The 16,366-nt window shown below is 32.9% G+C and overlaps 1 protein-coding gene and 1 long non-coding RNA gene across 4 annotated transcripts; one reads left to right on the top strand and one right to left on the bottom strand.

Annotated features, from left to right (window-relative positions):
- Positions 1 to 1,127: 1,127 nt before the first annotated feature.
- LOC107901016 (DNA cross-link repair protein SNM1) lies at positions 1,128 to 9,070 on the bottom strand. 3 transcript variants are annotated; one of them, XM_041095739.1, is made up of 10 exons: positions 8,232 to 9,066; positions 7,939 to 8,136; positions 6,994 to 7,398; positions 6,622 to 6,685; positions 5,448 to 5,605; positions 5,234 to 5,347; positions 4,701 to 4,806; positions 4,252 to 4,463; positions 3,487 to 3,590; positions 1,128 to 3,040 (listed from the first exon to the last, which is right to left on the bottom strand). In XM_041095739.1, the coding sequence occupies exons 1-10, from the start codon at positions 8,928 to 8,930 to the stop codon at positions 2,896 to 2,898; spliced, it is 2,205 nt and encodes a 734-aa protein (XP_040951673.1). In that variant the 5' UTR covers positions 8,931 to 9,066; the 3' UTR covers positions 1,128 to 2,895. The 3 variants fall into 3 exon arrangements, with proteins under 3 accessions (XP_040951673.1, XP_016682322.2, XP_040951674.1); XM_016826833.2 differs by having other exon boundaries at positions 5,448 to 5,665; positions 8,232 to 9,065; XM_041095740.1 differs by lacking the exons at positions 1,128 to 3,040; positions 4,701 to 4,806 and having other exon boundaries at positions 3,536 to 3,590; positions 5,448 to 5,665; positions 8,232 to 9,070.
- Positions 9,071 to 12,727: 3,657 nt separating this feature from the next.
- Positions 12,728 to 15,555, top strand: LOC107900283 (uncharacterized). Its single transcript, XR_001684868.2, has 2 exons — positions 12,728 to 12,831; positions 15,288 to 15,555. It is a non-coding gene; the product is annotated as an uncharacterized lncRNA (long non-coding RNA).
- Positions 15,556 to 16,366: the final 811 nt, after the last annotated feature.

Here is a 16,366-nt window from a genome sequence, read left to right as displayed (position 1 = left end):
ATAAATTAGATCAACTCTAATTTAATTAGTAAATATGTTTTTTAAATTATAAAAATATATTATTTAATGGATTAAAAAAGCACGTAAAACCATGTGTAACACACATGACAAAGGAATTAGCAATAATAAAGATATAATAAATTAATGATACTTTGTATTTAAGTCAATTATTCCATCATATTAATATCTAAAATATGATTTATATATTTAAATTAAATTTTACAAAAATTTGTATTAATTGCTCAAAAGTATTTAAATTTTATATTCCATACATCATAATATTAACAAATTTAAAAGTTATTTAAATTAGCTACTTTTACTTTATTACATTATATCTAAAACGAACATTTTAACTTTTTACAACACTTTTTAATAGTTATGTTAAACGCATAAAATCTTAAATGACACTTCTTAAAAGCATTTTTAAAAAACTCTCCTTTAGAACACAATGCTAAACTAACTATTAAGCACAACAAAATGACATAAAAGGAGGTTTGAAAACAAGTTGAGTAGGCATAATTTCTTTACTATTATAATTCTATTATAAACCCCAAATTAAGTTGGTATAATGAAATAATATGGAGCCAATTCAATTAGAAATGGTTTGAAAATTATTATGTCAATATTGTGTCGGTATATATCGTGTCAATTCTCAACCTGTATCAAGTAATTTAGGTTTTATTTCATTGAAGATTTCAGTGCATTTTAATATGTTTCGACCCATTTTGATCAATACCGATGTGTACTAACCTATACCGGTTAGTAAAAAATTTTAATACTTCAAACTTAACTTTTTTTATAATTACATTTAAAGTTAAAATATAATTATTAAAATAAGTTATTGAAAGAAATTAATAATTTTAAAACTTATATTTGAATGTAAATATATTTATATGGATATATTTGCATACATATAATTTATTAAGAACTAAAAATTAGACTATAAATATATATATATAAACCCAAAGCAATACACCAAAAAACATCAAAATTAAAAATACAAAATTAGTAATTCAAAGTAATGTTTAAAATCCAAATAAGATAATCTTATTAATCCAACAAAATATTATATTCTTTGAATCAAATGCACACCTATAAAACTATTAATACATTTTGAAAACTATCATGAATAATTAATGTAATGTGATGTAATATACGATAAATTACACTCATGGTCACTTTAATTTTTTTTAATTCTATCATTCTAATTAAAATAATTGTAATTACTTAAAAATTCAATTAATCATTAACGAAAAATCCTGGCCTCCCCTTTGGGCCGCCGATTCCACCACTGCCTAAGCTCCAGCACCGTCATTTAGTTATCATTTTCTTTCCTTTTTGTTTCCAAGCTTAGCCGAAAGTAACTTCAATGGTAACCTTTTTCAATATCCCTTAATTAACATTGCTTTTGCTATCCCATTCTTTTTTCCCCCAGTGGCAAAGCCCAAGTCTTGAATCATTGTCGAGCCTTTGGCTCTCTTCGACCTCCCCGCCAAACACCTTTCAATTTGCTCTTCCGTCTTTCCCATTCCACTCTTTACGCCAACACACAAGGCAGATCCCTCTTTTTACTCTCCATAAACCCTAACCAAACCTCAATTAAATCCTTCCCTTCTCTTTCCCAAAACATTTCTCTTCTCCGCACCGTTTCCATTTTTGTTTCCCCCATTGAATTGATTTATGTTCTCGACCAAAACAGTGTCATTTTGGTACTTTCTAATGAGCTCTTGTTCTAACAAGTTCGTTCTTGATTGAATCGGTTAAAAAAATTTAAAGGGTTTGAAAGGAACAATAGTAATCACTCAAAGATTCCAAAAAAATCCATTCTCAAAGCATTGATTTTGTCAATTGTTCATCAAAAAGACAATAGGTTTTGGGTAAATTCAAAGGGTTTAAGATAATAGAGTGAAAAGGAAAGAGTTAGAGCAAAATCAACGATTTTCACTCTTTCCTAGCGATGAGCACGATCGAAAAAGGTAATCAAAGGCCAAACTACCATGCTAAAGCTTAAGCAACGATGGCATTGGCGACACAAATGAGAGGCCAAGGTTTTCAATTGAGAGAAGATTATTGATATCCCGTTAATGATTAACAAAAATTTTAATGAAATTTGGATAATTATTTTAATTAAAGTAATTAAATTGAAAAAAATTCAAATGATAAAAATAAAACAAACTTTATTTTAAAGAGACCAAAAATGTAGCTTACCTATAGTATATAAATACCATAAATCATAGCTGATAATGGTTTATTTTATAGGTATCCATATTAGAAGTCAAAACAGGCAATGCAATGCAATCATTCCATCTTATCAGAGAGATAGGGGTTTTCTAATTTTTACTGCCAATTAATGGTGGATTTGGATAAATAGTGCATTTAATTATGGTTGGTGTAAAAACAACAATAACGGTAAGATTAAATATTGTAACAATACTGTAACGTAAGATAAAAAATAAGCTAAACACACCACATCGCACTCAATCGTCCATCCAAATTTACCAGAAGTCAAAGTTGTTTAAATTAAACCAAATCAACCTGTTAAATTAGTTGAATCAAGATTCGGTTATGATATCAATCTGATTAGATTGATTGACCTATGAATTAATATAGACAAGTTGAATCGGTGATTAAAATTTCTTTTCTATTTTATTTTTTCTATTTTTTTAATAATTTATTTGCATTTAAGCGTGTGATTCTTGAACTATAAGACATGCTTAAACAATTTAATGAGTTCAAGAAATAAATTAGTTTTACCTTGCACCATGCCTTGAAAACCAATAATAACAGGGGTGAAATCGGATGTTCAACCCATTCCATCTCTTTGTAACTGTGCGACTGCAGCAACCAGAGCAAAAGATATAGTGCTGCTACTTGAGAGATCAAGTAGAGAACAAATCAAGGTAGCAAATGGGATATCATGGCTTTAGCAGAATCTGGTCCCTCGTTATTTACACTTGGTATTATGTTTTCTGGAGATACAAGTTTCACAAATTCTCTGAGCTCAGTGAAGCTGCTATGCTCACTATATGGTACTTCGTACCTGGAAAATAGCATCAGTAAGTCTCTACTCAAAATTTTAATCAGACCCTATATTTGGTCTGGCTCAGATTCATTTTATCTAAAGTACTCATATCCGATACACATCTTATGATCACACGAGTTAAAAGTATGATACTCTAAATATATGAAAAACTTTTAAAAATTAAGATCCGCATCCTAGTCCAGTAACAAAGGTGACTCCATACATATCTCATGAAAAATTAGGTTAAACCTAAGGCTGAAATCAAACCCCATTGCAAACCTAAATTAATACCTGAAAGCTTCAAAATTGCTCAAACATCACATAAAACACATGCCCCAGTGCAGGCTCTTTTATAAACATTTTTTTTTAATTGAATAATCTTTCCAAGTAGAGAAAGCAAGTAGGTTAGGGCCTGGAAGATGAAATAGACTTCTTTTAAGAACAGATATGGATGAGAGAAATACCTTATGATGGTACCCTGCTGCCACCTTCTCCCTGGAGATTTCTTTTTTCCCTTACCAAAGGTCCAACCCGTGGGAGAGAAAGCAACTACTAGATTGAATCGACGCTGAGAAGAAGACATATCCACGATCCATCAATAGTTGCATATGCATAAACATTACTAGTATAAAGAAAAAAAAACATACTACATAAAAGCGTTGAAGGTAAAATGACTTCAAACAAAATTGAAAATGTATAGCATGTTATGTAGTTGTTGCAGCACCACTTGATATTCTCTGAAAACAACTATACTAGTAAGATTATTTAGAATAAAATAGATGACATTCTTCGAGTAAAGAGGATATCACAAATTCCCTCTACGTGGTAACGAAATACATTAAGAATCTATAATGTGTCTTTCAAAAGAAAGATCTATACTACTAATCTTCTAATTCCTTTTCCTATTAAATGCGACGCTGACAATGAGAAACTAAGTACAAGGTGTATTAAACCATGTCACAAATAGTTCATTTATGCTAATCTTAAGTGCGTCATAGAATCTGATCCATCTTCTTCACCTTTCCTACTTTTGAGTTAAAAGTACAATATGACTTGATAGATTAATTTCACAGAAGATAATCTCAACATATCCAGCTTTTCAGAAAGTTGATTTTTACACTACTTATTTTCAATGAAGTATTTCTCAGGGTATAGCAAACTCATTGTTCATTTACGTATATTTATGTCATGAAAGAAAAGAATAAGGTAAAATACTGCATGTTCCTCACCGCATAATGATTAGATATATGTTTCAGTCGTTTGAAGCTTGCAAGTGTCCACATAGGGACAACATGGATCTGGCTTTCCTGATCATTAGATGTGAACCACTGCATGTCTTCCTCGGAGAACCCCAAGCATTCCAATAGACGGAGCTTTGCTGCAGTGATGTAAACCTTTCTACGAAGGACACGTGCAACCTCCAAGAATAGCCTTTCCTTTCCTGTTTTATATAAGCGGAAACAGTTATAAGTGCAGACCTTTACTTAAAAACCTTAAAACCTAATTTAGATTGGAAATCTCTTTGGAAGAGAAGGCTTAAGAAAGTTACAACTTTTAACTATAACATTTAATGAACATAACAAAAATCATGGCAGCTTTTTGTTTCTCTTCAATATATATCCACCAGGGGGGAAGCATGTATTAGTGCAATTCAAAGAAAAGGCAGTGGAAACTCTACCAATTGTATAGCTGCCAATTAGAAAAAGTGTCTTAGGATTGAATGCCTCTGCTTGGATTGCCTCAATGACAAACTGTATAACAGCTACTTGCTTCGGGAAGTCATACTGATAGACATCATGGCATAAGAATAAATTTCATTTAGTTATGGGTGACTAAACTATACAATTATACAAAGTGTACTTTTAACTTACATAAGGAGAAATCTATTCTGTGGAAAGTTAAAGAAAAACGTTTTAAATATAAAATCTTGCATTCGAAGATTCTACTTATAATCATGTCAACTCTAGACATAAAACTTGGGTTTACGTTGACATAAAGAACTAAATGAGATTATGTTGGCATAAAGAACTTAATGACAAGACTGCCATAAGTTAATACATACATTATTTGGTCTACAGAACAGAAACAAATCTCAAACAAAAAATTATGAAATAATCGCCAAGATTAGTGCAGCCAGCTTATAAATACCAAACATATAAGTGAAACCAACTATTGTTTGAATGCAATGGAATTATTGACACGAAGCCTAACCTGAGGATTACAGTAAGTTGTATCAAGGATGAGAGTATGTATAGGACAAGCATGCAAAAGAGACAGGCCTCCCATCTCCTCACTATAGCGAAAATCTCCTGTGTGTAGAATAGCCTGAACATATAACAAAACAGAGTTAGTTTTGAGAGGAAAGAGAAGAAAAATCACATGCAAAATGATGATAGAGTGTCTGAGAATTCAGTGAAGACCACACCTTACCGTTAGGTGGTTCAAAGAGTATCATGATGGATCCTGGGCAGTGATTTGCATCCAAGCATGTTATGTAAATACCAGAAATATTGATCTTTTCATTGAGGGGTAAAACTTGCAACATTGCCCACGGGATTCCAAGCTTCAAGTTTACAAGCCGTGCTGTGATTGAGGAGCAGTAAATTTTACCATGACGAAAAGACTTTGTTAAACCTTGATAATCTGCTAAGGAAAACGAAAGCAGATGAGTATGAACCGATAATTCAACTACAAAATGCTCACAGACAGTCAGGCTAAACGTGCAATTGCAGAGTGCCTCTGCAAGAAGGTATCAAGTGCTTGTGGACCTACTTGGCTTCAATGATGGAAGAGGGCAAAGGATATAAAAGCATAACCGAATGCAATATCACAAGCTATTATTTAGGACCATAGGAACAGTGTCTCTAAATTACTGTTCCCACATATGATCGACTCTGGGCCCAAACTGCTACCAGATTATTATGCATGGAACAAAGAATAAAACAGTATAGCAATATAACCAAATTCAGGGTAATGGACTTGCCGCACTGTCAAATATAAAAACAGAACAGAAGAATCATGGATCTGTCCGCACATCAAAGCCAATATACAACAGTGAAAGGTAAATCATTATGGAAAAGATTCTCTTCAGTTCACTTTCACATCAGTAACGAAATTGACTCGGTTACAAAAAAATATACTATAGCAGGTCAGTCTACCCCAAGAGTTTAATTGGGTCTCACTTAGAGACTTGCACTGTTTGTTATTACAGAAATGATAATATAAAAGAAGACAAAAAAATAAACACAGAATATAAGAATAAAGTTCTTATCGCTGCAGGTCTGAAACTATTATAAATTCAATTTTAGTTAGCAGATCTCTGATGGGAATTTATATGAAAAAACAAAGCCGGCTATCTCAATATAAAAGTTTGAAAAGACCAAAAATAAATGACCACCAGAAGAATTGCGTGCATCATAGTACATAAAACAAAATTGTAAAACATCGAAAGCCACTTAAGCATGCTATTCATCATATTTGAGTAAAGATATTGCAAAAAAAGGGTATGTTGAAAGCAAAGCACCCTATCCTACCACTCGAATAGCATCCTGCTATGTATTTGAGAATATACTGAATGAGAAAATTGTTATTGAACTTACGGTCCATATGGAAGTGCGTGAGAAACCAGTGGGAACAATCTCCTCTAAGGTATTTGAAAGCATCCTGAAAATGTAAATTAGAATAAACTTAAGAAACACCAAAAAAGCATAGGTACCAAAATATGTTAGAGAAAAGTATTAATTTTATCTTCTAAAGCCTGGTTCAGTTAGGTATCAAATAGATCCATAAAAGGAAACATATAATTACAGCTGTACTTAATAAGTACCAATACATAAGAAACCATGAAACATATAAGATGCTTGAAAAACAGTGGAATAAAGAGAAATAATAGCTCATGCTGCTGGTAGAATTATTTGTTATCAAGAAACATTAGCTGAAAGTTATTGTTATTAACAGATAGGGCCCATTACCACTCGAAATGGTGTCCCAGGAATGCGACACCATGAAGGAATGTCTTTTAGTTTTCCATTTTTAACATTATTTTTCTGCACAGATCTTCGACCAGCACTTGATTGACCTTTGTCAGATCTATTCTGTCCACTTGTTGGAGTGCAAACTTTCTTCCTATCAGAAACGTAGCCAGGAAAATAATCTGTAATTAACTTGTTTGCAGCTGGTTTAGTAGTTTCATCGTCTGCAACATTAGAAAGCTCGGTTTGCATCTTTCTTTTGTTGCTTTTGGCTGATCCTTTTTCATGTTTGGGATGATCCAAATGTGGCTCAGCTGCACATGAGCCTCCTTTTCTGAGTTCACTAAGAGCATGCACAATCTTCTTCCTAGGGCCAAGTGCAGTAACACCTATGCTGAACAAATCCTGCAAAAAGAAGAAAAACGAGGAGAAGGGAGCTTCATTCAGTGAAACACGCTCTGGCATGTGAAACTTATATGAAATAATAGGAAAAAGAAACGTCTATGAAACAACAGCCAACACTACAACAGTACGACAATCTGGGACCTACAAGAAAGATGGCTTCATATTATTCAGAAATAATTAACTAGCTTCCGTGATTTTAGCACAGTACGAAATTTCTAGTCATAAATTTCATATTTTAGCAACTTCTCATGCTTATCGCAAATAGTTTTTTAACAATAATCTCTTTGTTAAATTACCACAATGATAACTTCTGATCCACAAAAATTCTGGTGATATCCACATTCCTAAACCATTTCCTATTTCCGAGTGATGGCTTATTAGACCCTATGCCTGTTCTTAATTTTTCTATTATATGCTTATGCAGATATCAAACTTGAAAAGCTAAGTAAGAGGAGAATAATGAAAGTTTTCCAGAGCCGTAAAACATATGGAAGTACTATACTCAATACGAGTATCCAAGAGACAGTCTAAGCAGCATACCTCTTCGGTCAACCACTTTAGAGTGTCCCAATCAACCTCTTCTCGGACAAAAGCTGCGGCATATTTTGCTAAACCAAGACCACTTAACCAATTAACAACAGGGGAGACATCAACAACTTGTCGAGGAGACAAAAGGGGACCATCTACAACCTCAGGAAGGCTATGAAGCTCACTGTCAACACTAGAAGGAATAACAACCTACGAATAATCACATGTACAACAGGAAGCCAATTTACCACAAAGAAGAGCAAATAAGCATTACTATACCATAGGAAGATGACTATTGAACTTACTTTTGGAGGCGGATTCTCCCCCTTGTCGAGACAAATATTGGTGTGAACTAGCCGCTGCTCTTCATTCAAATTCGAAATATCAACCCCACAAAGCGGACACGGAACTGAACCATTGTCTTCACCATTTCTTTCCTGTTCAATTCCATTGTCTTCTTCTTCTTCTCGAGACGCTTCTTCTTCTTTTTCTTCCACTTCATCGCATAGCTTAAGTAACTCATCAAGCTCCTCATCTTCCTCGCAAACTTCACGGAATCCCTCGCTTAATTCTGATATCGGCCTTATCAATCTCGACTCTACTGAATTACACATATAACCTTTAGTCAATTCCAATGACTCCATTTTCTTCTCGTCACATTTTACAGTATCAGATTCCTTATTTTGAGCAGAGGTCGAATCAAAACTAGAATCGATGCTGGAAGGTATTAAATCCAAGCCGCAAATATCGTGAAGAACGGGGAGATCGTCGGATCGAGTTGCTGGAACGGTGGAAACGACGGCGTTTTCTTTCCCAGAGTTAGCGCCGTGTTTGCGTTTCTTGAAAGAAGGGTGGGGAGTGTTGGAAGGTTTAAGGGGAGTTTTGTGTGAGTTAGGTTCTAGGGAAGCTGAAAGGGTTTGAGTTGGGGGAATTTGAAAATCGTCGTCGTCGTCGTCGCCGGCAGCGGCGTAGATAAGCTGGGATGCCGTGGATCTTGAGAGCATTGCTCTATGTTGGGGAGAGAACTCAGCGGAGCGTGGCCGAAACGGTAGAGGCTGGGTTTGAGGAGCACGGGAAGGTTAGGATTTGAATTATTTCCACGGGGCACATTGGAGGGAAAACGGGGCATTCCCTTAAAAGGAAAGAACCAAACAAAAATAACACGGCTACTGCTAATTCACCGTACCTACCCCGCTCAACGTTTTAATTAAAATTTTAAAATATTAGGGGCATGTTTGGTTCAATTTTATGCCATTACACCCCAATTTTATGGGTCTACCAGAAGTCATAGTTTGATTCAATAGAATGTCTATTACGGGTCTATTCTATTACGTGTTTAAGTATGGAATAGGGAGCATTCTTATTCCGTTTCATCACCACTGAATACTCAATGAATACAGGTTTCGTTTTTATTTTAACCTCCCATTTTCTCACCTCAAAAAAGCTCTTACTCAGCCTGATCTCAATCCTAACTATAATAAGCCCAATTTCCCGGGCCCGCATCAGAAAACCAAATACAACAAACGGGCCTACATGGCCCAAAATCTCTAAACCCAATACAACAAAAACCCTAAGTGAAAAAACCTAGTGTAGCAAGCTTGGCGCCACAGCGCCGCTCCCACACGCAGCAAGCCCCCGCCTCCAGCGGTCCCAAGCGCCGCACGTCTCGGGGCCAACCCCTGAGTTCCCTCCGCAGGGAAAATATTACCTTCAAGGATACGCCATTAAGATCTGCGATTGCTTCGCCTGAATCCAAGCCGATTTCGGCGCCGGGATTCGAATCAGTTGAGCAATCTAGTATCGGCGGCGTAGAGAAGGGCTTTTTGTCTTTTGAAATCAGTTGAGGAAAGGGGAAACTGATGGTTTTTAGTTGTCGCCAAGCTGTCGAAACCCTTTTTTGAAAAACAAAAATTTAGTTGTCGACTTTAGAAATTAAACTGGAGTCGCCACCGATCCTTTATTAAGGTGTGATCGGCTCACCTTAAAAATTATTTTGGTCTGCGAATTTTGAAAACAGGTTCGGGAGTCAGTTACGCACGAGGAAGGGTTAGCACCCTCGTAACGCCCAAAAATTGGTACCAAATTGACTATTTAATATCTTAGTGCCGAAAGTTAAAAAAAAGATTTTAAAATAAGCTTGAATGATGAAATTTGCAAAAGGATAATCAATTGTTCAAGTCATGTAAAGAAATCGAGTCACAATACGTTAGGGTACAATTCCTCATAATCCCCAAACTTGAATATCACTTTTATTTTATACGAAAAATCTTCATTTCGAGAAAGTAACATGCCACACCCAATACGTTAGGGCACAACAAGTTAAGTTCCCGAAAATGATTTTTATGCATTTTGAATAAAATAAAAAAAATATTCTCGGTCATTTAGGATTGACAAAGAAAATCAGAACCCAATACGTTAGGGCTCAATTTCCCTCGAGAATCCCAAACTTCCAATAATGCTTTTATTCAAAAAAAAAACCTTTGAATCAAGAGAATAACTTCGATGAATGGTTAAAACCAAAATGTATTTTCTAAAAGGGTATGTTAAAAAGTTAATGTACAATATGATACAGATACTTTAATTTACAGCATATACGAATAAATATTTACAAATATATATATACAAATACAATGTACCAGTAAATTTGCAAACATGTGTACGCATATATTTAATGCACATATACAATGATACATATAAAAAGATGGAAAAAATGCATGTATGTATGAGTATGAAAATCGTAAAAATAAAATAAAAGTATAAAGATAAGCATATGTGTATATATTTACAAAAAAAGTGTATAAGTATATGCGTATAATATAAAGTATATAAACGTTAAAACAAAAAATGTATGTATATATATATTTAAAAAAAATAGGAAAAAATGTATAAATATATACATAGGTAAATCATGAGAATTCGCATATGTATATATTTAACTACATTTATGTGTATAAAATAATGGAATATAGGAAAGAAATAAAATATATTTATAATAATTTTAAAGATAAAAAATGTATGTATATCATAGAAAATGTATAAATATCATGCAATGTATATACTATAAAATAACATGAATATATATATAATATAAAATGTAATATACATATATTGTAAAAAAATGCATAAATGCAATGATTATAACAAGAATAACAATGATATAGTGATGATACTAGATAATAACGTGGACGATAATAAAACAATTACTTTAAAAATAACAAATTACAAATAGGGGACCAGATCGAAATCACACAAAGTTTTTGGGCCAAAATCAAAATAAAAAGAGCAAAAAAGGGACCGAATCACAATGCGCGTGAAAGGAGGAGGACCAAAAAAGAAATTATTCCCGCCTTCCTAAAACGTTGCGCAGTGATGGGCCAAAATGGAACAAAAATAAAACATGAGGGAAAATTTAAAAGAAATCAGAAATTTAATTTAAACACACCGCAAGACCAGGGGGACCGAATGCGCAAATAGACCATTTAAGGTCTGACGCGCGAATTCCCACCCAAAACGGCGTCGTTTCAATTTTCTTATAACATTAAAAATTTCCTAAAAAAAATATCACATTCTGCTTTCTTTCTTTTAAAAAAAACTAACCCTAACTAGGGTTTCCTTTGTTTTCTCCGCCGCCGTTCTCAATCAAGGCCAGCCTCCCGCCCTCGGTCGCCTCAGTCTCCGATCACGGCAGAGAAGGGCGCACCATGGCGGCACAGGTAAGCGTTCCCTCTTTCTTTTATGTTATTTTTAACAAAATAAAATGAAAAATAAAAGAAAATAAAACATATAAAAAAAATGGATACTGCAAAATGAACAGAAAAAACCTTTGTAAAAAAAAACGCTTCGATATATGTATTTTCTCTTCCCTTTTACACCCAAAAAAACCGATTTGCACTCCTCTCCCCTTTTGTTACAGATTTCACGGCTTTAAATAGCCGAAATGGAAAAGAAAAGGAAAAATAGAAAAAAAAAATCTACTATGTTTCCCTTTGCTATTCTGTTTCGTTAGTGTTTGTTGCTATTTTCTCGCAGGTTTGGTGGCCATTGAAGAGGCGCGCTCGAGGGCCGTGCTGCGACAATTGCGGAGGCATGGGAGGGTGAGGCTGTTGCGGTGCCGTGTTCGCTGCTGTTGCCTAGGGTTTTTCTGATTTTTTTAGTATTTTGGGTTAGGTTTGGGCTTGTAAAAACTGGGCTGCGCCCTATTATTTATTTTAACAGGCCCGGGCCAATTTGGGCCGACTACACTAACATCCTTTGCTTCCTTCGTCTCCTACCAGTAGCAATCCTCCCTTAGGTAAACCTTTATCTCTTTTGTTATTCCTTTCAATTTCCTCTCTACCTCTTTTAGTAACCCTAACAAGACTGGTTTAAAGTCTTGAAAATGGAAATGGCATATCTATGTTTTGCCAAAAGGGTTATCTTCGTCTCCATCTGAATCTCTAATCTGCCAAAAATTTTCCTAGATTTGCAGTCGATTCATCTGCCTGTAATTATTTCTTCTCCCATTTTGATTTCTTTTTTTCTGATTTTTTCGTTAAATTAGTAGAAATAATAGGTTTCTTTTCAGTGATGGTAAACCATCTAAATTAACTAAATTAAATTCTCAAGATCTTATCTTGTCATTATACGAAATCAATTTAGTATATCCTTTATAATTTTGAAGATTGATGCTGGTTTTATATTGTTGAACTTTAATGGTGTTATATGGGGCCAAATATAATTAGGAGTGGGGAATGGGAAGTAACGCTTTCGGACAGTTTCTCATAACTAATGTCCCTTTCTTCTCATGTTTGCAGTGGAAACAAATCTACCGTTGTGACAAATACAACTGTAGAGATTAAAGTTCCTGAGAATGTTATTAACTCTGTTTATGGGGAGAATGGTCGCAATCTAGCTCCCTTAAAAGAGGTAACATTTTTTTCTGAACTCTTTCTGCATTTTTTTATTGGCATTTTTCCAAAAAGATGTTTGGTATAGTATTTAGTTGGTTAGAGTGGTTCTGCTCCTAATTCTATAGAGATTTATACAATCACCGCCTAAACAACTCAACTCTTTATAGAACTTAATGAAGAACTTAGGCAACACTACCTAAGAAGAGAAAATCAAACCACATGGATTTGAGACTAAAAATGTGAATTTGATAGAACTTGAAGCTATTGCCTATTTAACTGCTTTTCTTCTTTTATTTTTCAAGCAGTGTACTCTAGCCTAGCCATCTATGCAAGCCCTGCTCTTTAGTGACAATAATTTAGTTCTAATCATTTACAAAATGTTCTATGGTGAATGGCTTATAGAGATCATTATTTTCTATCATATCTTTCTTCTATTGTCTAGCTTTGAGTTTCTTTTATAACCAGTGATAAGAATTTATATTTACTATGATTAGTTGGCTTAGTGATGAGAGTCACGAACCTCTTATGTTGTTATTTTCACCCCATAGGCTTCATTTTAAGCTGAAATCTTGCTACCCTATGGCTCTTAGTGAGCTTGAATCCAGCCTCACAATTCACAAAATACAATTTAAATTAACCTTCAATAACAATTTTGGTATTAATTAAGTATGTGTGCTACGTAAACCCCTTAAAAGGAAGGAACTCACTTTCTTAGATTGTTCTCTTGGATATTTTGCTGTGAAACTCTTTAGTTGAAAATAAACTTCTACTTTATATCCTCAATAAAAATTTGGCTAGAGTACATTTAAAATAAGTCGAAAATATCAAGAGTACATATTTTTGATCAAGTTATATTATGAATTCTTCCAAAATATTTATTAAAGATAAAATAAGCCAAAAATATCAAGAGTACATGTTTTTGAGAAATGATAGGAAACTGTATAAGGGTTCAGTAATTACTATCCGTATGCCAAGCTTAAGAATCTTGTAATGGTTGTTAGGCATTTAGTTTATAGAAGCAGTAGTTGTGAGAAAGTCGATAAGGGGGATTCTTGGTTTTTGGAGCCATAAAATGGATTATGTAATATTGCTTCTTGAATTCGATTGTGATCAATGTATGTAATGTGTATATAATAGGATTTATTAGTAAATTGTCCCTTGAACTATACTCCAACTATCATATTAGTCTTTTAAACTAAACTATCAATTTTGTCTCATTTCACCCCCAAAGTGTATGGCATCCAATAAAGAATATTCTGCTTGTCATGTTCTTATTGACTGATATCAAGGGCCAATTTACTAATAAAGCCTATATATGGTTAAAGGAAACTTTTTGCTTATTAATGCTTCTTAATTGTTTGATTAATCCCCATTTATATTGTTGTTATGCTTATAAGAGCTACTTTTCTTTAGCATCGTGTTTCCAACAGTGTCTCAATTTTAGTTTATACATGTATATTTTGTTAATATATTATTACTATTAACAGTAAGGGTTGCTGTTGTTTAATACCATTGTTGTTCATTTTTTGACCATGTAATCTTACGAAACTTGCATTTCTAGTGTGATATACCTTAAACCATTTCCTAAATTGTCTTTTTTTTCCATGTTTTATCATTGTTGCGTGTTTGCACTACTTGTTTGAGTCATTTTAGTTTAGTCATATGCTAGATGAGTATGCTTTAATTGTTCAACCTTATGTAATATTATGTGTTCATTTTTAGTTTTATTGGTTTCATGTTTTCCATTAATTTTTATGATAAACGGTGAAGGGTTGAAGGAGCAGTGAGAGTAGTAGCAATTTAGAATTTTTTTCAATTTGTGTTCATCAACTAATGCATTTTTCCTTTGGTTTTTTGTTAAGTTTTTTTTTATTTGGATTTTTTAGTTGGAACTGATCATTGGGTTGATTTTAAATTTTAAAAGATCTAGGTTTTGGTTTTTTTATTTTGGGCCAGGATAATTTAACTCAAAATATATTTACAAGTGTAGTATACTTTTGTGATAGTGAAATTTTTCCTTATTTGCAAGGATATCAATTTCTTGACAGGTGCATGTTTCATAACATATGAAACTCCCATATATATATTTCATATGATTTGGGTTCTGAAAAAACAAGTTATATCAAATGTTCTTGTAACTTCATATGATTTGTCTTGTATGTGAATTTGGGATTCAAAAAGGGTTCTAGGAAAGTTCTTGGGTTGCTTAGAGGGGGACAGTGAAAAAAGCAGAAGGGAGAAAGACGAAAATATTTAGGAGAATTTCATATTTCTGCTCATTTTCTTTGTTGTTCGAATTGAGAGGGAAGAAGGGAGCTACCACATGTTAAATTTTGAGAAGGGAAAAGTCCCCCTCTCAACCGTGTATTCAAATGTTTATTGTGTAAAATAACCATGCAATGTTTTAAGTTGAAACCATTATGTGTTAAATGTGTATCCTCTTGAAATAATGGAATGGTTTGTGTGTTTTAGCTAAAGGACTGGTTGAAGGTAGCAACACGAAGGGGAAAGATATCCTCAAAGGTTTGCTAAGGTGTCTTTGTTGTAAGTTGGTTATGTGTTCAACTTTGGAAATATGAAATTTGTTAATGGAAAAGGAGGTTGCTAAGGTAAAGAGTAACACACCCTCGTAGGCTGCCAAATGCCAAGAGTCAACAACAACAGAAAAAAATGAACAAGGAAAAAGGACATAAACAAATATCTCCATCGGAATGAATATATCATTACTCTTTTCTAGTAATACGGGAAAGGCAATATATACATGTGAAACTATATTTATAATTCGATTTTAATCTTTTTACTTTAAATAAGAACATTTTGGTTATATTTAATTTTCGATATGTTTTTATTTTCTATATGTTTAATTTATGTTATATTTAATTTTGGTCTTTAAACAATGTTTATATTACTTATATTGTTTGATTAAAAATCATAATTAACACTACGAACATATTTTATTTCAAAAAAAAACTTTATCTACAATTGTTAATCTGGTGTATTTAATTTAGTATATTTTTAAACTAAATTTTTAAAATTAATAATAAAAATACCAAAACTTCATGTGAACTCATTACTTTTAATAAGAGAGTTAAACTTCTTTTATTCAAATATAAAAATTATCTCCACGAAACAAAAAAAAATATAAAATGCTACAAATAAATCATGTTATGGTAAGAATGTAATGTGTATAGAGTTTTAGATTTTACTTAAATAAAAATAATAATCGAATATTTTAAAATGCATAATTTTTAAGATATTTAACACACTGTATACCTATAATCGAATTGAGTTAATACAAAGTAAAAGAAAATAAGACCTTATTTAAATACTTTTTTAGTTTAAGTGAAATGTTATGTTAAGGAAGTTGAGCCCTTTTTATTTAACTATTCAATATGTAACTTATAAAAAAATTAATATATTCAATTATTTCTTTTCTTTTCCCACAAAAATTATTAAATTTATATTATTTTTTTCCTTTTACTAATTTTAACTATTCAAACAAAATAATATATCTTTTTCTATTCACAATTATTAATTCAAATATAACATTA

Source organism: Gossypium hirsutum, chromosome D06, assembly GCF_007990345.1.
Source record: "Gossypium hirsutum isolate 1008001.06 chromosome D06, Gossypium_hirsutum_v2.1, whole genome shotgun sequence".
NCBI classification, from domain to species: domain Eukaryota; kingdom Viridiplantae; phylum Streptophyta; class Magnoliopsida; order Malvales; family Malvaceae; genus Gossypium; species Gossypium hirsutum.
Note: the sequence above shows the minus strand (reverse complement) of the source record. Positions and strands in the feature narration are given on the sequence as shown.